At 35.4% G+C, this 17,396-nt stretch overlaps 1 protein-coding gene and 1 non-coding gene across 9 annotated transcripts in view; one reads left to right on the top strand and one right to left on the bottom strand.

Moving 5' to 3' along the window:
• Positions 1 to 5,671: 5,671 nt before the first annotated feature.
• Positions 5,672 to 5,742, bottom strand: Trnag-gcc (transfer RNA glycine (anticodon GCC)). Its single transcript has one exon. It is a non-coding gene; the product is annotated as a tRNA-Gly (tRNA).
• A 608-nt stretch (positions 5,743 to 6,350) lies between these two features.
• The window catches only part of LOC134238592 (protocadherin Fat 1-like), a 54,821-nt gene continuing 43,775 nt past the window's right edge, over positions 6,351 to 17,396 (top strand). For 5 of the 8 annotated variants that reach the window (XM_062720715.1, XM_062720721.1, XM_062720719.1 and 2 more), the window contains exons 1-2: positions 6,351 to 6,476; positions 13,797 to 17,170. In XM_062720715.1, the coding sequence (XP_062576699.1) occupies positions 13,819 to 17,170 (3,352 nt within the window). In that variant the 5' untranslated portion in view covers positions 6,351 to 6,476; positions 13,797 to 13,818. The other 3 variants (XM_062720716.1, XM_062720718.1, XM_062720717.1) reach the window with 3 other exon arrangements.

Consider the following 17,396-nt stretch of genomic DNA (forward strand, 5'->3'; position numbering starts at 1 on the left):
AACAAACGGATTTTCCCAGCATACGGAAATGCGGTCAAACACAAACAAATATATTTAATACATTAAAGAATTATAGAAAGTTCATGTGTATTTAAAAATTAAATTACCAAGAAAAATTATTAAATCTAATATATTCTTTCGAAACTAAAACAATATCATAGAATAGAAACTACACTTCCAAAGTGACCTGACAGACGCGACCTTCAACTTTCAATTATTACTTGAAACTCTTGGAAATTCTGCTGTAGACTTTCTTTTTTGCATCAACAAATCAATGAAAATAGGTGACATAGATTAACGGAATTCCAAGAAATTTGAATTGAAATATAGGTGTAATTGATAAAGGCTGGGGGTAAAACTAAAATTGCACTCAATTTACCGAGGGTGCGCACCGTATGACGAAAGACAATTCAACTGCTAGTATTCCGCAGCCCATTTATGGAACAGTCTCCCGGTGCACATTCGACGAGCCAAATCAATCCAGTGTTTTAAAAGACAATTAAAAACCAATTTTTACAAATTAGCTTTTGATTAACTTTTTAGATTGATCTATCTAATGATTTTTATTTTTTTTAAAACAACTATAGACTTTTAATTCATTGCAACTATATTTTTATTCAATATAAGTCTAATTTTATTTTTAAAGTAATATATGCAATATTTTATGTACAATCCATGTAAAGCGCCTTCGGGTGATATTTTTTTTTATAGAGGGCGCTGTAGAAATTATATTATATTATATTATATTATATTATATTATTTTATATTATATTATATTATATTATTTACTTTCATTTTTCTTGAAACATGATAAAATATGCTCCTTATAGGGGTACTGATTTATGCAAATAAGTAGTATCAAATGTACATGTTTATAATATATTTTCCGTAATTTTTACATGCACACGAGTCTCTTTTTTCTTTTTATCAAGTTTTCCATTTAAAAGAACTACACAATTTAATTTGAAAATTGATAAACGACACTTGTACACGCACAAACACGTACAAGTATAACATACACATTCGATCTATCTTGACCAAAAACAGTACATTTTGGCTTATTAATTTAACTTTATAAGTTAAGTTTAGTCTCATGAAAAAGTTTTCGCATTTTAAGAATCCTTATCCATAGAAAACATGAAACGTAAGTGAAACTTTTCACGAACTTGCTATAAAGAGATTTTCCGTCAACCCTGGCTATACTGCGTTCTGGCCCTATAGTGAGACCACGGGGACCAGTAACATACTACTAGTATATCATTTGATTTTACGTGATCACTTTACTATATATACAGATTCCTTTTTGTATATAAAGTGATTATGAAAAATCAAATATAGTGAGTAAGACCACCACCCGGAAGACACTTTATAGTGAGACCCCCCCCTCCCCCGGAAGACTGGCTATATCTTGACAGGCTTCCCCCCGGAAGTGTGGCTATATCGTGAGATGTTCACCCGGAAGTACGTGTGGCTATATCGTGAGACTTTCACCCAGAAGACTGGCTATATACCTGGTATTGAGACTTCCTGGAACTTCTGAGTGGAAGTCTCACTGTATCGCATACAGTGAGATTTCTATACCCCAAAGACTGGTTATAGAGATAGACTTCCGCGGGGAAGTCTCGATATAAAGCCAGTGTTTGTGGGGGAGGGATCTCGCTATATAGCCACCCCTATTCTTAGCGAGGTTTCCTCCTTAATTTTAATTTCTGAATAGTTTTTGTCGGTCTTGTCTCACTAGATATCTAGTCTTCCGACGGATCAGCGAAATTTTCCCTTTTAACCATATTCATCCAAACCAAATGGCCCTCAAATTCTTTTTGACATTTACTAGTATATAATTAAAATTGTTTCTACTAATGATATATGGACAATATAAATAAAATCCCAATTCAAGGGGAACCTCCAATATTGTTTGTTTGTGGCGAGAATACTGGCGAAATACCTATCAACAACAACAAGCCCGCCCTACCTCCCATAGGGGGGAAGACTCGCCAGTCTTATGGGGGGGGGGGTCGTATGACACCGGTGCCGCTCTTCTGTTTCTTTGGCTAAATTGTATGTAGAGGTTACGTGTGAATATTTCAGACACATCTCTTTACCTTCATAAGTCCAACAAGAATCTTTGAGTCAATGCTCACTAGTAATACCCCTGCTCTTATGTGAATATAAACTATCATGTATATATACACAAGTTCAGTTATGGGCAGATGCATGGATGAAACATATGAAGATGACGAACAGCATTCAAGATCAAAAGTCCATAAAACAATACAAAACAGCAGAGCAAACACAGACCTCCAAAACATCATAGGTGGGATCAGGTGCCATGGAGGAGTGAGCATCCCCTGCCGACCGGTCACACCCGCCGTGTGCATGCTCCTTATCATGATCAGGAAATAATGGAAAAATCCGTCGTCAATTCAGTGTATAAATCATGGACTAACAATTAGTATGAAAAACGTCAGTCAGCATTTGACTCAATGATACATTGCATTTGCTGACAAGGTCATTGTATCGACCATAGAACTTACAAAATGATGACTTTAAACGAGACTGCTGATATTCTTGTTTCATCAACTTGTTTGTCAATAATTTACCTCGTTTTAGAAATTGTTCATACGTAGAGCATGCTCTTGCGTAACGAACCAACGGAGATATATAAACTCCGTATGCAGGTGATAAAGGTAAATTGCTGCATAAGTAAGGGAAGCTGACGATAGAAAAGTTATAGTCATCACGTTTATCATAGACATTGGTTGTTAGATTACCATGAATGTCTTTTTCAAGTAAGATACATGTATCCAAGTATGAAACAGGTGTGTTAGACTCTGTGGTACCTCTTATCTCCAGCTCCCCAGGATATATCGTATCGACATAGGAATGAAAATTACCAGTAGTTGCGTAAGTACGTAATTGACAGTACCTCGTCGATATATAGATCTACATGTCGAGTTGAAGGCCACAGCAAGTGTTTTCTTCTTTTCACGCATAAGATTTTGCACAAATTCTGCTTCATATGAATACAAAAATAGGTCTGCTAACAACGGAGCGCAATTGGTACTCATGGGGATTCCAATAGATTGTGAGAAGACCTGGTCTACAAAAACTACATAGATATTATCAATTAGGAACTCAAGCATCTTTTTGATGTCAACTTCAGAGTACTTGTGTGTGCAGTCAGAATGTGTTTTAATAAAATAGTTTTGCAAATGACCAATGACCATGTAAGTAAATTTACGAGTTCCATTTTTATTGAAGAAGCAGCTGTCAATGATATCGAAAAGCCTGGACTTTAATTCATCGTGGGAAATAGTTGTGTATAAGTCGAAATGTCGTAAGTTTTTAAGCTGTTGATTTTTGGTAAAATCTTGTGATTTCAAATTATCCAAAAGTTCTTTAGAATTTTTTGATTATCAACATCTGATTCACACCACTTCTTGAATATATTGTTGCGCAGTACTCTTTAAGTTTCTCCTTCACTACTGTTTATATCTTAGTGAGGAGTAAAGAAAGAGGCCTGGATGAACATTTACTGGAACCCGCAATGTATCTTTGTTTGTAAGTATTCTTATGAAGTTTGAATAGGAAGTTGACATCAGATTCAAACAAAAATGAATCCCACGGTATGGCAAGCCTCAACAAAGAATGTGCTAGAATTTCAAGCATGAATAATTGCTGAGAAAACTGCGACCAATTTTTTTACGGACAGCTACACAGACAGAACTAGACGGACAGACAGACAAGCAGACACACAAAGGTAAAACAGTATCCCCCTCTCCTTCGGAGCTAGGGTATAACTACACAGGGAAAAGTGGCTTACGTGATATTCATGTGATAATCTTTTTATTTGAAAATTATGTGAAAATCAAATGAAAATTATATAAATATATTTTCATTTGAATATCATGTGAATAAATGTTTCTATGATATTCACATAAATCTTTTTTGAACTTTCATGTGAAGTTTTCTTTGCATGATATTTATGCGATATGCTCTTCGTGTAAAATTCATATGGAATTTATGTCAAAATCACATGAAGTTTTCACATAAATTTCACATGTCTTGTTTTTCGTGTCTTTTTCATGCAAAGAATTCACATGAAATTTATGTGAGCCACTTTTGCCTGTGTGGAGACCGCACACGTCCAAGGAGTTTTTTTATGATTTTTTTTTTCAAATCAGTACGGTTAATCCATGGAATTTACAATTAATACTTAGAAGGATTACATTAATGACTTATTAATGATTCTTTGATTAAATTATTAATATTTTTTTAATCTGAAAAATAAAATAATTCACGAAAATTCTAAAATTTTCAGAATCGTTGGGTGTTCTCCCTCTCAGCTAGCCTAATTTCAATCTCTGTTTATTCGCCCAATACTATTATAAAAAAATCCCTCTTCAAATATCAATTTGTACCGGTTATATATCCCAAAGTGTCTGTAGACACGTATTAATGTATAAACGCCTCAACCGTTGGTTTATCATATAGCATCTCAACATACACTAGCCTAGCTTAAACAAAGAAATACAAACTGCACCTTTTTTTGGGGTGTGGATGTGAAGGAGAGGGTTATTTGAAAATGCAAGTTTTTAAAGATGTAATTAAAAGTCCTGTAAAATACACTTGCAAATCCAGTTATCTTTCTTTATCTACCATTCACATGAAAATAATACCTTTGATAGCGCTGGTTGAATCTAATCCATGTAATCTCCTGGAGATAGACAGAAGACAGAAGATGGTTGTGAATGAAAATATAGTCTCCTTCAACCTTCATGCATTGAACCAGTATATCTGCATTTAATAAGGGTTATAAAAATTTTAGAGGGGGTCTTGACCTGCAACCCTTCCCTATAATTAAAAGTACCATTGTTTACAAATCAGTAATCAAAAAAAAAAATATTTTTTTTTGTTTCTATGTGTATGTGAAAGTTTGGGAGCATGACCAGAAAATAAAACATTGAATGCACATTACAAATTGAGGACTGATTTCATTATTTCAGATCTTGGCATTTTAAATCATTGTACGTGTATCTGGTGGAGATATGGGGTGTGATTCTTAAAATAAACTATAAGATTCGTAAAATTCAAAAATATAGTATCCTTCATAGAAAACTACTAGTACCTTCTGAAACTCTGTAGACATATGTTTAATCTTGATATTCACAGTGTTCATAGAAAAAAATATAATTTTTGATGAATTGTTGCGCTGCAAAATTTTAAATTACCGATTGGCAGTAAATACAAATCGTCATGTAAATTTTATAATTACCGTACATTTGTACATGTACTGTCACCTGCTAAGTTTTGAATTTGCATTACAGTTTTCTTTAAATTGAGACTCCCCCTAAGGTCTGCAAATGATTGTCAGATTATTACTCAAGATTTTACACAGATTTGAAAATTTGTTCAGAGTTTTTCTTTCTATAATATACATATTATAGTAGCAAAAAAAAAAAATAAATAAAAATATATGACAGGTAAGAGGTCTTGGATCACATTTAGACAGAAATCACAAAAAAATATCAGTCAAGAAATATTTGTCAACGTAAGTTTTGACTTCATTCCGTGTGTAAGAAAGAAAAGCAAGCTTATAACAGTAAGACGGTATGTATATTTCGTAGTTCAAATAAAAAAAAGCAATTAATAAATGAATATAAAAAGATATTGCATCGGCCGGGAATCGAACCCGGGCCGCCCGCGTGGCAGGCGAGCATTCTACCACTGAACCACCGATGCGTTGTAATCAAATGGATTTAAACAATATGAAATTATTTGAAAAAATATCAAAATCTACTTTCCATTCATGCTCCGAGAAGGAATTTGTTCATTGCAGACATATAGTGAATTACTTGCAATTACATATGTAAAGTTCAGATGCTTCTAGTGAAAAACACAATTGACTTCGCACTATCGATACATGCTCGCCTGAATATCTTCTTTTTTTAAAAAATATCTTATGTTTTAGTTAGTTTCCCTTTTCATCACCTGATTTTCTCCTAAGAGAAAAAGTATAATAATATTGTCTTTTATTTCATCGCCTCGTAACTGACTTGACTCGAACGGTCATCGCTGTCCTGCAAGCACTTGTCGCGACCTTTACCTTCGTGTGTTTTCACCTGGAGTGGGCGGGGCTTAAGTTATTCATACGCAGTAAACAGAAAAATTTGCAAATGTGAGTTTAATTTCTATAATCAAAATGCTATTTTAATAGGCAAATTTCATCTTTTTACAAGATGAAACTAAAAAGCTGAGATTATTTTTCGTTAGTTTTATACAAGAGGATAATTCTTTAACGACGAACTATTTTGACACACACTCAATTTACTCCGCCCATTCAATCAATTTTGAGTGGAGCATGGCCGACCTCAAACATTACATGACACTGGAAAGAAGAAAGTCGGCAAAGATATGCAAGGTGTAATATTATTCCCGAGACTGAAGAAATTGTGTATTGAATCTATATGACAAAGGTATGACTGATTCAACGAGTTATCTATTTTTATCACAATCTTCTTGGAATATGTTGACAAAGTTGTGTCGTAATGTTTAGCAAAGTCGGATCCATGACACGCTTGACACAGTGATCAGAAAGTGAAAATTGCTTTTACTTATCAGCTGGTAAGATTGTGCAGATAGTGTCATTGAAATGAAAATTTTGTTCGCCTTACTTAGATTAATCTGTCATATTTCAAAATAATTAAGCTATTTGAACGCATTTAATAATATTGTGGCTGTGATTTTAAAATGTTCGTAATTTTTAGAAAAATGCATGTAGTACTGTAAACTTGTTCTGGAATATTTCTGTTTCAGAAATTTTTCTTCAGATCTGACACTAATTTGCCTTATTTTCTTAGCATGTATCTAAATTATAGTGAGCACGTTATTCAGTTTGTTGCAGAATTTAAAGTTTTATCACTACTCACTGTGCATTTTACCATCACAAAAATTTATTTTAATTTGATCTTTAAAAAAGTCTTGAATGTGTAATTCATCATCATTAATTGTAGATCTTTATAAACAAATGAAGTCTACCTGAAATGAAATTTTCAGAACTGAAAAAATGACTATATAGAAATAATTTGAACAGTTATCATATGTGTAAATATTGTGATGACACATTATGACCTATCTTCATAGTATGAAACAGTAAGAATATGAAATGTTATAATATTTTATCATGCACAAAGTTTCAGTCTAGCTATTCCATAGCACACTTTTCTTGCATGGGGTCTTTACCTTACATCTTGACATCTATTACTTTCATTCATCAGCGGACATTGACAAAAATTAAATGCAGATAAAGAGTAGCTGATGTCAGTGAATCATTTATTTGTTTAGTGGTTTGTTTAACAGCAAGATTTACTTTCTTATTAAGGTATTTGAATTTAAATCATGACAAATGGTATCAAGTGAAAGGGGCATCACAAGATAAAACATATAAGAAAATACACACCTTTTATGAAGAAGAATAAATACTTATGTATAAATTTGGGTTCAGAGACTCTAAGAAAAATACAGGATATTAATGTTGTTTCCTTGATCCATTCAAACAGGGTTATTGGCCCAAACAGAGAGAAATTTATGTCTCATGTTTACCCCCATGTTCCCTAGATCAATCATCTATTTAAATCGTGGGGGTATTTAAGCCTGTATTTTTTTTAAACTTGTATTTTTTTTTCTTTGGTGTCTATTATTCAGTGGGGGTCTTATGTTGAGCTGGTGATTTAGGTCTAGCAGTGACCCCTGCTGGTTTGTACAGGTTTTCCTTAAATCACATAGATCACACAGGGATGTCCCGGCTCAATGACATGTAATCAAAGCATGGTTTTATCAGCTGGTCAGGGTTTTGTTATTGTCACTGCCTATACTAAGTCACTTTCCTTTTTTGTGGGGAGAAGGAGAAACAGTAAAAATGGTGTTAGTCATGCAAGATTTGATTTGATTTGAACATATTTTATTGCACAAAATATATACAATGGGATTGGGCACAAGTTCTAAAAACTTAAATCGCCCTCTCCCTACATGAGATATTATAACAGGATGAATTAGAAGTGTTCAACAGTTTGTACAAAATAAATAACAAGTAAATTAAATAATAAAAAGTCATGCAAGAGTTCTAATGGCGTCCTGGAGTTTTAGACACAGGTATGGAGAGGAGTCATTTTACCCATATAAAAATCCCCACCTACTTACCTGGCCAGAGAGACTATTAGGGACGAAGTGATTGTAATCTGTTTAATGTTCTGGGCAGACACGGTACATAATATAGGGGGTACTTTTTGACTTTATCCGCCATTCTATCATGCTTAAGGTGTTTATTAGCCTGGGTTGGGTGTTGAGCATTTAATGACGGGCTCAGAACAATACAGTTGTGACCATTTTCAAGTTAGATAAGGGGACAGAAGTCAGTTATAGAACACAATGTAGGAATGGAGTCAGAGACAGCTTGGCAAAAATTCAGGACACGTACACACATTACATGAAAGACCTCAGTCTGATTGATCCCAGTATTTAATAAATTAATTCTTTTATTTATGGAGTAAAAGAGAATTTATAACTTTTATGCAGAGCTTTTCAGGCTTGTTTGCCAAAGAAAGTGATCCAGGTAGTGAAAACAAATATCAGTATTGAACAGTTTAATATATAACAAGTAAGGTTAAGTTGTAAACGAGTTGACTGCAAGTTTTTATTTTTTCACTTTACAAATGTGTTAGAATTTATGTATGAAAATAATGAAAATCCCAGTGTTCTGTTGCTGAGATAATTTTTTGGGGTATTATTTTTTGGTTTATTTTAAGTTTTATTTGTTGTTGGCATACAAGGCAATTAAAAATGTTTCGTAAAGATTTATGTTGGATACAACATCTGTATTTGACAGTGTGTTTGAACAAGATGGTGTCTTTATATGCTTGGTGCAGTCATTGGTGCAGCAATATGCAGTGATTCATCGTGGTATGAGATGATGGTCTTGTCTTTCTCGGTTCTATTGATTTCGCAGATCATCTGAAATAAATTCCTCTGATTGCATTGAAATCTTCTGCCTTTGACATGTCAACAAACCCGGTACTCTTCTGCAAGAGTGAAGATCAAGAAAAGACCCGGAGCACTCAATCATCCTAAGTCTTTCTTGGCCTTGGCTGAGTTGTCATGCCATGTAAATTTGTATGCAATATGCACAAAGAGATTTTGTATATTATCAATATTACAAGGCTTTTTTGGGTCCACTCCTTGGTCTGAGTTGTTTGTTTTTGAAATTTACGGATTTTTTTTTGTACGTTTTGAGATTTAATTTGATGGATTGTTATGACAATGTTGGGCCGTCTCACTGTCTCTCAGTTGGCCGACATCAACATCAGTGACCAGTGAACCACGATAATCTACCACACTTCCGAACACATAAACCACCACACATGACATAAATACTATCAGAGTTTGCCATCTTTTTTTTTCTCTCTCGACAGACCTTTGTAATTCATGTATAGGGTACCCTCATCGACTGCAATCTAGACCCATATCGAGTTTTACTCTTTTTTTCTCTCTTTTTTTCTGTACTGGGAGCTGTTCAGATAAAATATCAATAGTCATTTTCACCTCCACAAATAAGTATTACTGCACTGTTTGGGTTAGGTTTTATAGGGGAGGTGTTAGTGTGTTATGACAAATACAATGGTGGAGTTTTTATTTAGATAGACCCTAACAAATGTCATCTTTTGTTGGGTCCACGAACCTAATTTGTGTTCTCTTTCTCCACTGATTGTTGAGGTCAGAAGTTCTTATCAGAAGAAAGGTGATTTGTTTTGGGGAGGTTTTACCTGGGTTTAACAGCCCTGATTTGTTAGAATAACAGTGGCACAGGTTGCTGATGATACAAAAGCTTCTTTAGATGTTGTTATTTTTCTTGTCGAAACCCTTGTCAAAATATTTGTACATGTATAAAGTTATCAACCATCTCTTTAGTGGGGTTGATTGAGTTCAATAAATATTAGAAGCCTCTTCTGATAATAATTCTTAAATGAGAGTTATTTAAGGTCTTTTGGAGGAAGAAAAAGAACTCGGTGTTTTTTTTTATAGGTTGGTGTATTTATATCACTCCCACATATTCTATATTATAAACATGTTAGGAGTACTGAATTAACAAACATTTATAAAAAGCTTGTCCTCTGAATTAGCAAAATTTATGCACATGTATATTCAACCTTCCAAATGAAAACACTGGTGGAAGTGTGGGGTAATCGGCTAATTACGGCCTTTTGAATGTCAGACAGCCTACACGTCCTGTTACATCTATGCCAGTAACACTGGAGACAGGTTTATATCTGTGTGACTGTACACCTGTGTACATAAACTATATAGACAGAATATATCGCCAATATTTGGACAAGTAAAATTAAAGTTTGTTGACTTTAGGATAGCGAACAGATAGTAACATTGCCGGTAAATAATGCGCATCAGCTGTTATTCAATTTCTCTGAAAATGAAACACAATGCTGGGTTATTTAATTGCAATTTGGGTGTAATTCATTGCATAAAATATGCGTATCATTGTGGTTTTCATGTATCTTTAGACTTTTACATCATTATTCAAATATTTTTTATCCAAATTTTAAGTATTTTTTTTATAGTAAGTTAATGAAGGCTTTAACGACTATATGCACTACACCCTTTCTTTGTCTATTACATAATCGGTGTTTCGTAAGTGTATTGAATTTGAAAATCACCCAATATTTATGTAACTGTCCGATTTAATTCCCATTGATTAGCTGCAAGTAGATTATTGTTGACTTTTCACTTCAGTCGGGATGTATTTTTGAAGTGCCAAAGATGAGTTCTTAATAGGGGCCCCATAGACACAGTCAGACTAGGTTTGACAAGATACAAAGGCCACCGAGTGACATGGGTAAACCACAGCCATTAAACACTGAATTTGTCAATGGGATTAGGGTTTGGCCAGCTGTGATCCACAAGTCCTAGCATTGTCAGAGCTTTTATATGTACCTTATTTCTGGGGACATCCATTGCAAGTATGTGCCAATTTCTGGTTAATATCCGTTTTACAAGCTGATCTTGGGTGTGTTAATGTTTGATAAGAAAGTAAAGGATAATCATTGGCTTTGACTGCATGTCCATAATTTTGGTTTAAGAAACTTCTCTTCTGAATACTGAGTGTTCATTTGTACAAGGTTTACAACATGTGTTTAAATGTATAATAATTGGTCAACTGTGTGACATTTCCAAGTATTGTTTTGTTTGTGTGTATCAAATGATGAGATTTTTGGCACTTTACTGCGTAGGTATGTATGACACGAACAGTTATTTTAATATACAGTGTATATACATACCTTTCAGTTTATTCTGTTCTTTTTAAAACAATAATGTGTAAAGGTATATATTTAAATGTGTATTGAATTACCAAATTTTCAGCTGCCAATGTTTTCAATCAATCCCTTTTTTCAACAATCAGCTGTTTATTAGTTCAGGTTTCTGTGTTTATATCACATCTTATGATTTTCATCTGGTACGCTAAATAAAAAGCATTGGCGAAGCTAGGGCAGGGAGAAAAAAAAAAGGTTAAAGTAGGGTGCCCTTAAGAAAATGACCGATATTTTTCAATACCTTTGTGGGTGGTCATACTTTGCTGCAGTAAATTAATACTTTACCTTGTGTTGGGTACGAGAAAAAAAAGTTGATTTTCAACTCTATTGCTGGAGGTAATAAAAAAAAATTTCACCTGATTTAAAATCAGGACTGTATGCAAATTATAGAGTACACAATTTTTAAATGAATTGAGGCAGAAACGTTTAATTAAACCATCTCTTCACATTTCAAGATTCAGATTATTAAAAGTCAGTGCATTGAACTTTTTCTCATTAAAATTTAAATTTACTTGCACTGTGTGTTTTATAGAGCTAAACAGATATATTTAAGAAGAAAAAATGCTTATTGAATAAAATTTTAATCAACCTTTTTTATCTGTTAGAATACAAATGTACACATAAGTAAAAAATTAATTTTATAGTTAGCTAAGTGGATCATGAATTTTAATTTGCTATGACAGAGGATAATGTATTGTGGTTGATAATTTAAAGGTGAATTCCAGTGTTTGAATTAATCTACTGGGTTTACCTATTTTTCCTACATTCATTCATATATTGACCAAGTGCACACATTAGCACGCTGATAAAGGTAGATGCACAGGTGTGCTCGGTGGGTTAGGGAGTGCGTTACGTCTCGTTGTTTTGGTTTTGACACCACATTCAATGGAAAGAGCCCAGGAAACCAACGGTCTGTTATGTAAATTAATTTGTCTTTTTTATCACGGCTCAGAGCATTTTTTTCGACTAAACAAGTCTTTCCTTCTTCACTGCTCTAGATGTGGCCCTTTCACCTGGAAAAATTGAAAACACATCTGATAAGAGATTGGTAGAGTTTTTGTCAGAGCCGTGTGTGTTGTGTTAGGACTATAACAGAGAAAAAAGAAGGGTTGATCTGGAAAGCTTAGGTGATTGATCAAGACTTTACAGGTTTGGCTGAAGTGCTAAAGTGCTGATTAATAGTGTTTCACTTTTACTCAATGGATTTACACCTGATTCTGGCTAACTTAAAAGGTATGGCACAGAGTTTTTTTTAGACAGTGTTTTCTGAAATGTGTGAATTATGTTGGACGTTGAAATATGACCATGCTGTGTTTAGGTTGTGTCGTGTATATGGGAGTTGACTGCAGGTGTGTTGAATATAAATAATTACGTTGTATATTTAATTCATAATCTTTATGAATGAGTATCAAAATCGGGGCCCCTATCTGATATGATATCTTTTTGGTGAATGAGTCTAAGGAGAGATGGGTAGATATTATTTTTGGCCGATTACCTGTAGTTTTCATAGATAATATGGTTGCACAGGATTTACTGAGTTGCCGTAACCTGCTGCTAATCTAAATACCCCCTATCGTAAAATTTGTTGTCATCTGATAATTGGACATTCAGCAAATCGGTCTGACCTTTCTCCAATATTTATCTCCTTTTGTTGTTATGATCGGGGGTTTATGGAGAATATTCTTTAATCTGAATTAAAAGATTGAAATATTAGGAGCTTACAAGAAAGATTTGAGATGGCCAAGAACCTTGATTAGCATTTATAGGCTAGTTTGGAGATTCAGGGTTTATAAATCTTTTGCTTATTAGGACATGAGTATATGCACTTATTGATTACAAAAGATCTAATACTTGCCCACCTGTGTACCGATTATTAATACATGTATGCATTTCAATGTATTTTCTAAACATTACAGTACATGCAAACACAGCTGTTATATTTTCTAATACCCTTGTGCAATGCGTTTTAGCTGAAGAAGTCATTTTCTGTTAAATTTAAATCTAAGTAAGAGGGTTATATCATTTGTATAGGTAAAGACTTTTTAAAAAAAAAAAATGAGCATGGTTGTTTGATGAGCATATCCTGTGCAATGATTGACAAGTTACCTTGTCCTGAATTTAATTACAATTTAGCCTCAGGGGGAGAGTGACAAAAAGTAATCATTTACGGCATTGTTGTGCAAGAGTCCCTAGGTCCTATGTAATGACATGGATCTACACTTCAATTACTAACATTAGACGCTCGGTGGGGTAGTCGTGTATATTGATAATTTGTTTTTTTAAAGCTGTTAATGGATTTGTTCAGTCATAAAACCTGTCGATCTTCCTGATCTATGCTTTACCAAATGACATTTAATAAATTTGTCCTAGTAAGCAGTCTGTCTTTTAATTCATTTGGTCTCTTTTTTTTTCGAACAGAAATGTGAAGACTTTAAACAGCATGGGTAGTTTTGCCCAAGACTGGTGGGACAGCAGGAAATGGTTCCAATTATGGATGGTGGCGCTGGTCCTCCGGTTACCATGGACGCAGGGGGAAGTGATGTCACAGGACCAGTTTCACTTCACATCGCAGCTTTACAATGCCACCATCCCAGAGCGGGCACCCAGCAGAAGTTATATCACTGCCTCGCAGAAAATGGGCATTTACATCACAGATCCCAAAGTGGAAGTGAATTACAGAATCGTGGACGATGATCGCTCAGATATTTTCAAAGTGGAGCATAAGAGAGTGGGAGATTTTGTGTTTTTACGAATTCGTACACACACTAGTAGTTATGGGAGTCTAAATCGTGAATTAATTAGTAAATATTATTTAAAAGTGAAAGCAACAGGACAAGTGACACAGAGGGATGTTTTAACAACGTATACTAATGTGATAATCCGAGTGCAGGATAAGAATGATCTCAGTCCTTTATTCGACAGGGAAAATTATAATGCTACTGTGTCAGAAGACACTGGATTACATTCCACTATTTTGACTGTTTCTGCATCCGACGGTGATGAAGGAATCAATGCAGAAGTGTACTACAGTCTTGTGACAAAGACAAATTCCTTTGCCATTCATCCAACCTCAGGAGCCGTAACAGTCACTCGACCATTAAATTTTTTGGAAAGACGCATATACCATCTCACAGTGACTGCCCAAGATAGGGGACCCAAATCAATATACAGTGCTGCCATGCAAAGAAATGCGAACATAACAATACATGTCACACAAGCAAACTCTAATGCACCAGAAATAATTGTGAAAAGTTTTCCTAACATCAAAAATACAGGGACGTCTGGTGTCGTGTATGCTGTGTTAACTGTTCGAGATGTTGACATTGGGAAAAATGGTGAAATCAAAAATGTTTCAATCTATAATGATCCAAGTGGTCTTTTTAAAGTGCTTCCATCAAAAGACACTGTCGGTGAATATCACCTATTGTATACAAACTCTCAGCGCGAGAGCTCCATTTTTAACAATTTCTATATAACCATAAAAGCCTCCGATTCAGGAAATCCCCCAAAAGTGACTGACAAAAAAATTCATGTTCATATCGATGACCTTAACGACTATGGTGCTATATTTGTCTCTGACCGTTACAAGGCGTCAGTTGCAGAGGACGTTCCGATAGGTTCCTCTGTGTATTACGTACAACCCAGTGTTACAAATCAAAAGGGAGTAAAACCTCAACTCATGTACGAAATTGCATCTGGAAATGACAAGAATTTATTCGAAATCAAGAAAGAAACCGGTTTAATTAGAACTGCCTCTCTTTTAGATGCAGAGACCGATTCCTCGGTAGAACTAGTCATCAATGCTTACGATCCAAAATCCATAGGAACTCTTCTAAGAGGATCCGCAACTCTCACCATAGACATACTTGACACAAACGACAATGCCCCAGTTTTCCAGGTTAATCAGACTAATATCGTTTTTGATGAAAATACACCTGAGGGCACTGTAATCTACAAAGTAGTCGCTACAGATGCTGATCAAGGCATGAATGCCAGAGTCAGTTATTCCATCACTAACCAAGAATCATTGCCATTTGAAATTGATCATTTTACGGGTGATATCAAACTCACTAAAAGCCTTGACTATGAGACCATGAGAAAAGACTACAGGGTTGTTGTCCGAGCAACAGATTGGGGCAGCCCTTTCAGCAGGGAATCAGAAATTCTTCTTTATTTTCAACTGCACAATGTGAATGACAACAGTGCATTGTTTGAGAAAATAAATTGCTCAGGGTACCTGTCCCGTGAGGCTCCCATGGGGACAGACATTGTCACCACTCCAGCGGTGGACTTTGATTACAGTGATCTCACGTATTCCATCAAGTCTGGCAATGAGGATGGCTGCTTTGAAGTTGATCCAAGAACGGGAAGGTTAACTCTGAATTGTAGCATGGAAGAGCACAACCAAGACCAACGTCAGATCACCATTGTCGTCAGCGATGGAAAATTTGACTCTGATCCAGTTTTCGTAAACTTGACTTTGGTTAATAATAAAAAGAATATGCAGTTGTCGAATAAGGATGCCAATGTGCAGTGTCAGAACACAGATGCTTCAGATAGACTTCTCAAGATACTGCAGGTGTCCAGTCATAATAACAATGATGGTCCTTCCATTGAACCCAAATTAGCAGCCATAGAAACAACTAATGATCATGCACCCCAGTTCAATTCTACCCTATCCAACACACTAGAAATCTCTGAAAGTACAATTATAGGCACTAGCATTTTAAAAATTGGGGCTACTGATGAAGACCCTGGCTTTAATGGCTTGATACAATTTGCTCTCCTGGATGGTGACCCATATGACCAGTTTAAAGTTGACCCTTTCTCTGGGGACCTCATAGTCATTTCTAAGTTAGATAGAGAACATGTACCAAAATATAACCTTGAAATCCAAATCTCAGATATGGCAGAATCAACAAAAAGAAAGTCTGCTTCAACTGTTATTAGTATCAGTTTGAAAGATGAGAATGATAATGAACCAGAGTTTGAGAAAGATGAATATGAGGCCTCGGTGTTTGAAAGTATCCTAGTGAATGCCACAGTGGTGCAAGTTATAGCTACAGATCGGGATATTGGAAACAATGGGGAAGTGGTCTACTCTTTAGCTGGAGAAGAAGACAAGTTTTGTGTGGATTCAAAAAGTGGAATAATTTCTGTGAAGAAGCCTCTAGATAGAGAAATACAAAGTGTGTACTATCTTCCAGTGAGAGCTAGTGATCTTGGCAAGAAACCCCTGTCCTCTACAGCCACTGTTAAAGTGATTCTGCTAGATGACAATGATAACATCCCTAAGTTTGTCCCAGAGAATTATGATATCAAGATTCAAGAGGACATTCCTGTGGGAACTGTGGTCACCACCATCAAGGCTGAGGACGGGGATGAGGGAGAAAATGGCAGGCTGACGTACAGCCTCATCTATGGCGTCGAGGACACGTTTGAAATTGACGGCGACACCGGAGTCATCCGCCTCCTCAAACCTCTGGACTACGAGACCAAACAGGTGTATAATTTAAGTGCTCATGCAGAAGATGGGGGCACTCCATCCATGGTGTCTGCATGCTCCATCAACATTGAAGTAGTGGATGTGAATGAGAACTATGAAGCGCCGGAGTTCGGAGATTTCGTGGGATATGGAATTGTGAAGGAGAACATTCCAGTGGGTTCAAAGGTCATGACCGTCACAGCTCATGACCCTGATGCGGATCCTCTGGAAGTTTCCATGGCAACCCCTGTCACCTACTCCATCAGAGAAGGAAGTGGTCTGGGATTTTTCAGTATTGACAATGAAGGTAAGACGTGTTTTTCTCTTATTGTCCTATATCTCTGTGACATTCAGTGCTTGTTTGACAAGAACCACTTTAATGAACATAACATTCATTAAGTTGTTCTTGACAAATCAAAGCGCTTGTGTAAGGCAGTCATACATGTCACTATAAAATTATGGAGACTGTGAAGTATGGTTTTTCTGAGGAAATAATTACACCTTCCTCTGCAGAAATGAATGGCTTGTGTCAC

This window comes from Saccostrea cucullata, unplaced genomic scaffold (genome assembly GCF_032062105.1).
Source record: "Saccostrea cucullata isolate Sc308-1 unplaced genomic scaffold, CSIRO_AGI_Scuc_v1 ctg63, whole genome shotgun sequence".
In the NCBI taxonomy this organism is placed as follows: domain Eukaryota; kingdom Metazoa; phylum Mollusca; class Bivalvia; order Ostreida; family Ostreidae; genus Saccostrea; species Saccostrea cuccullata.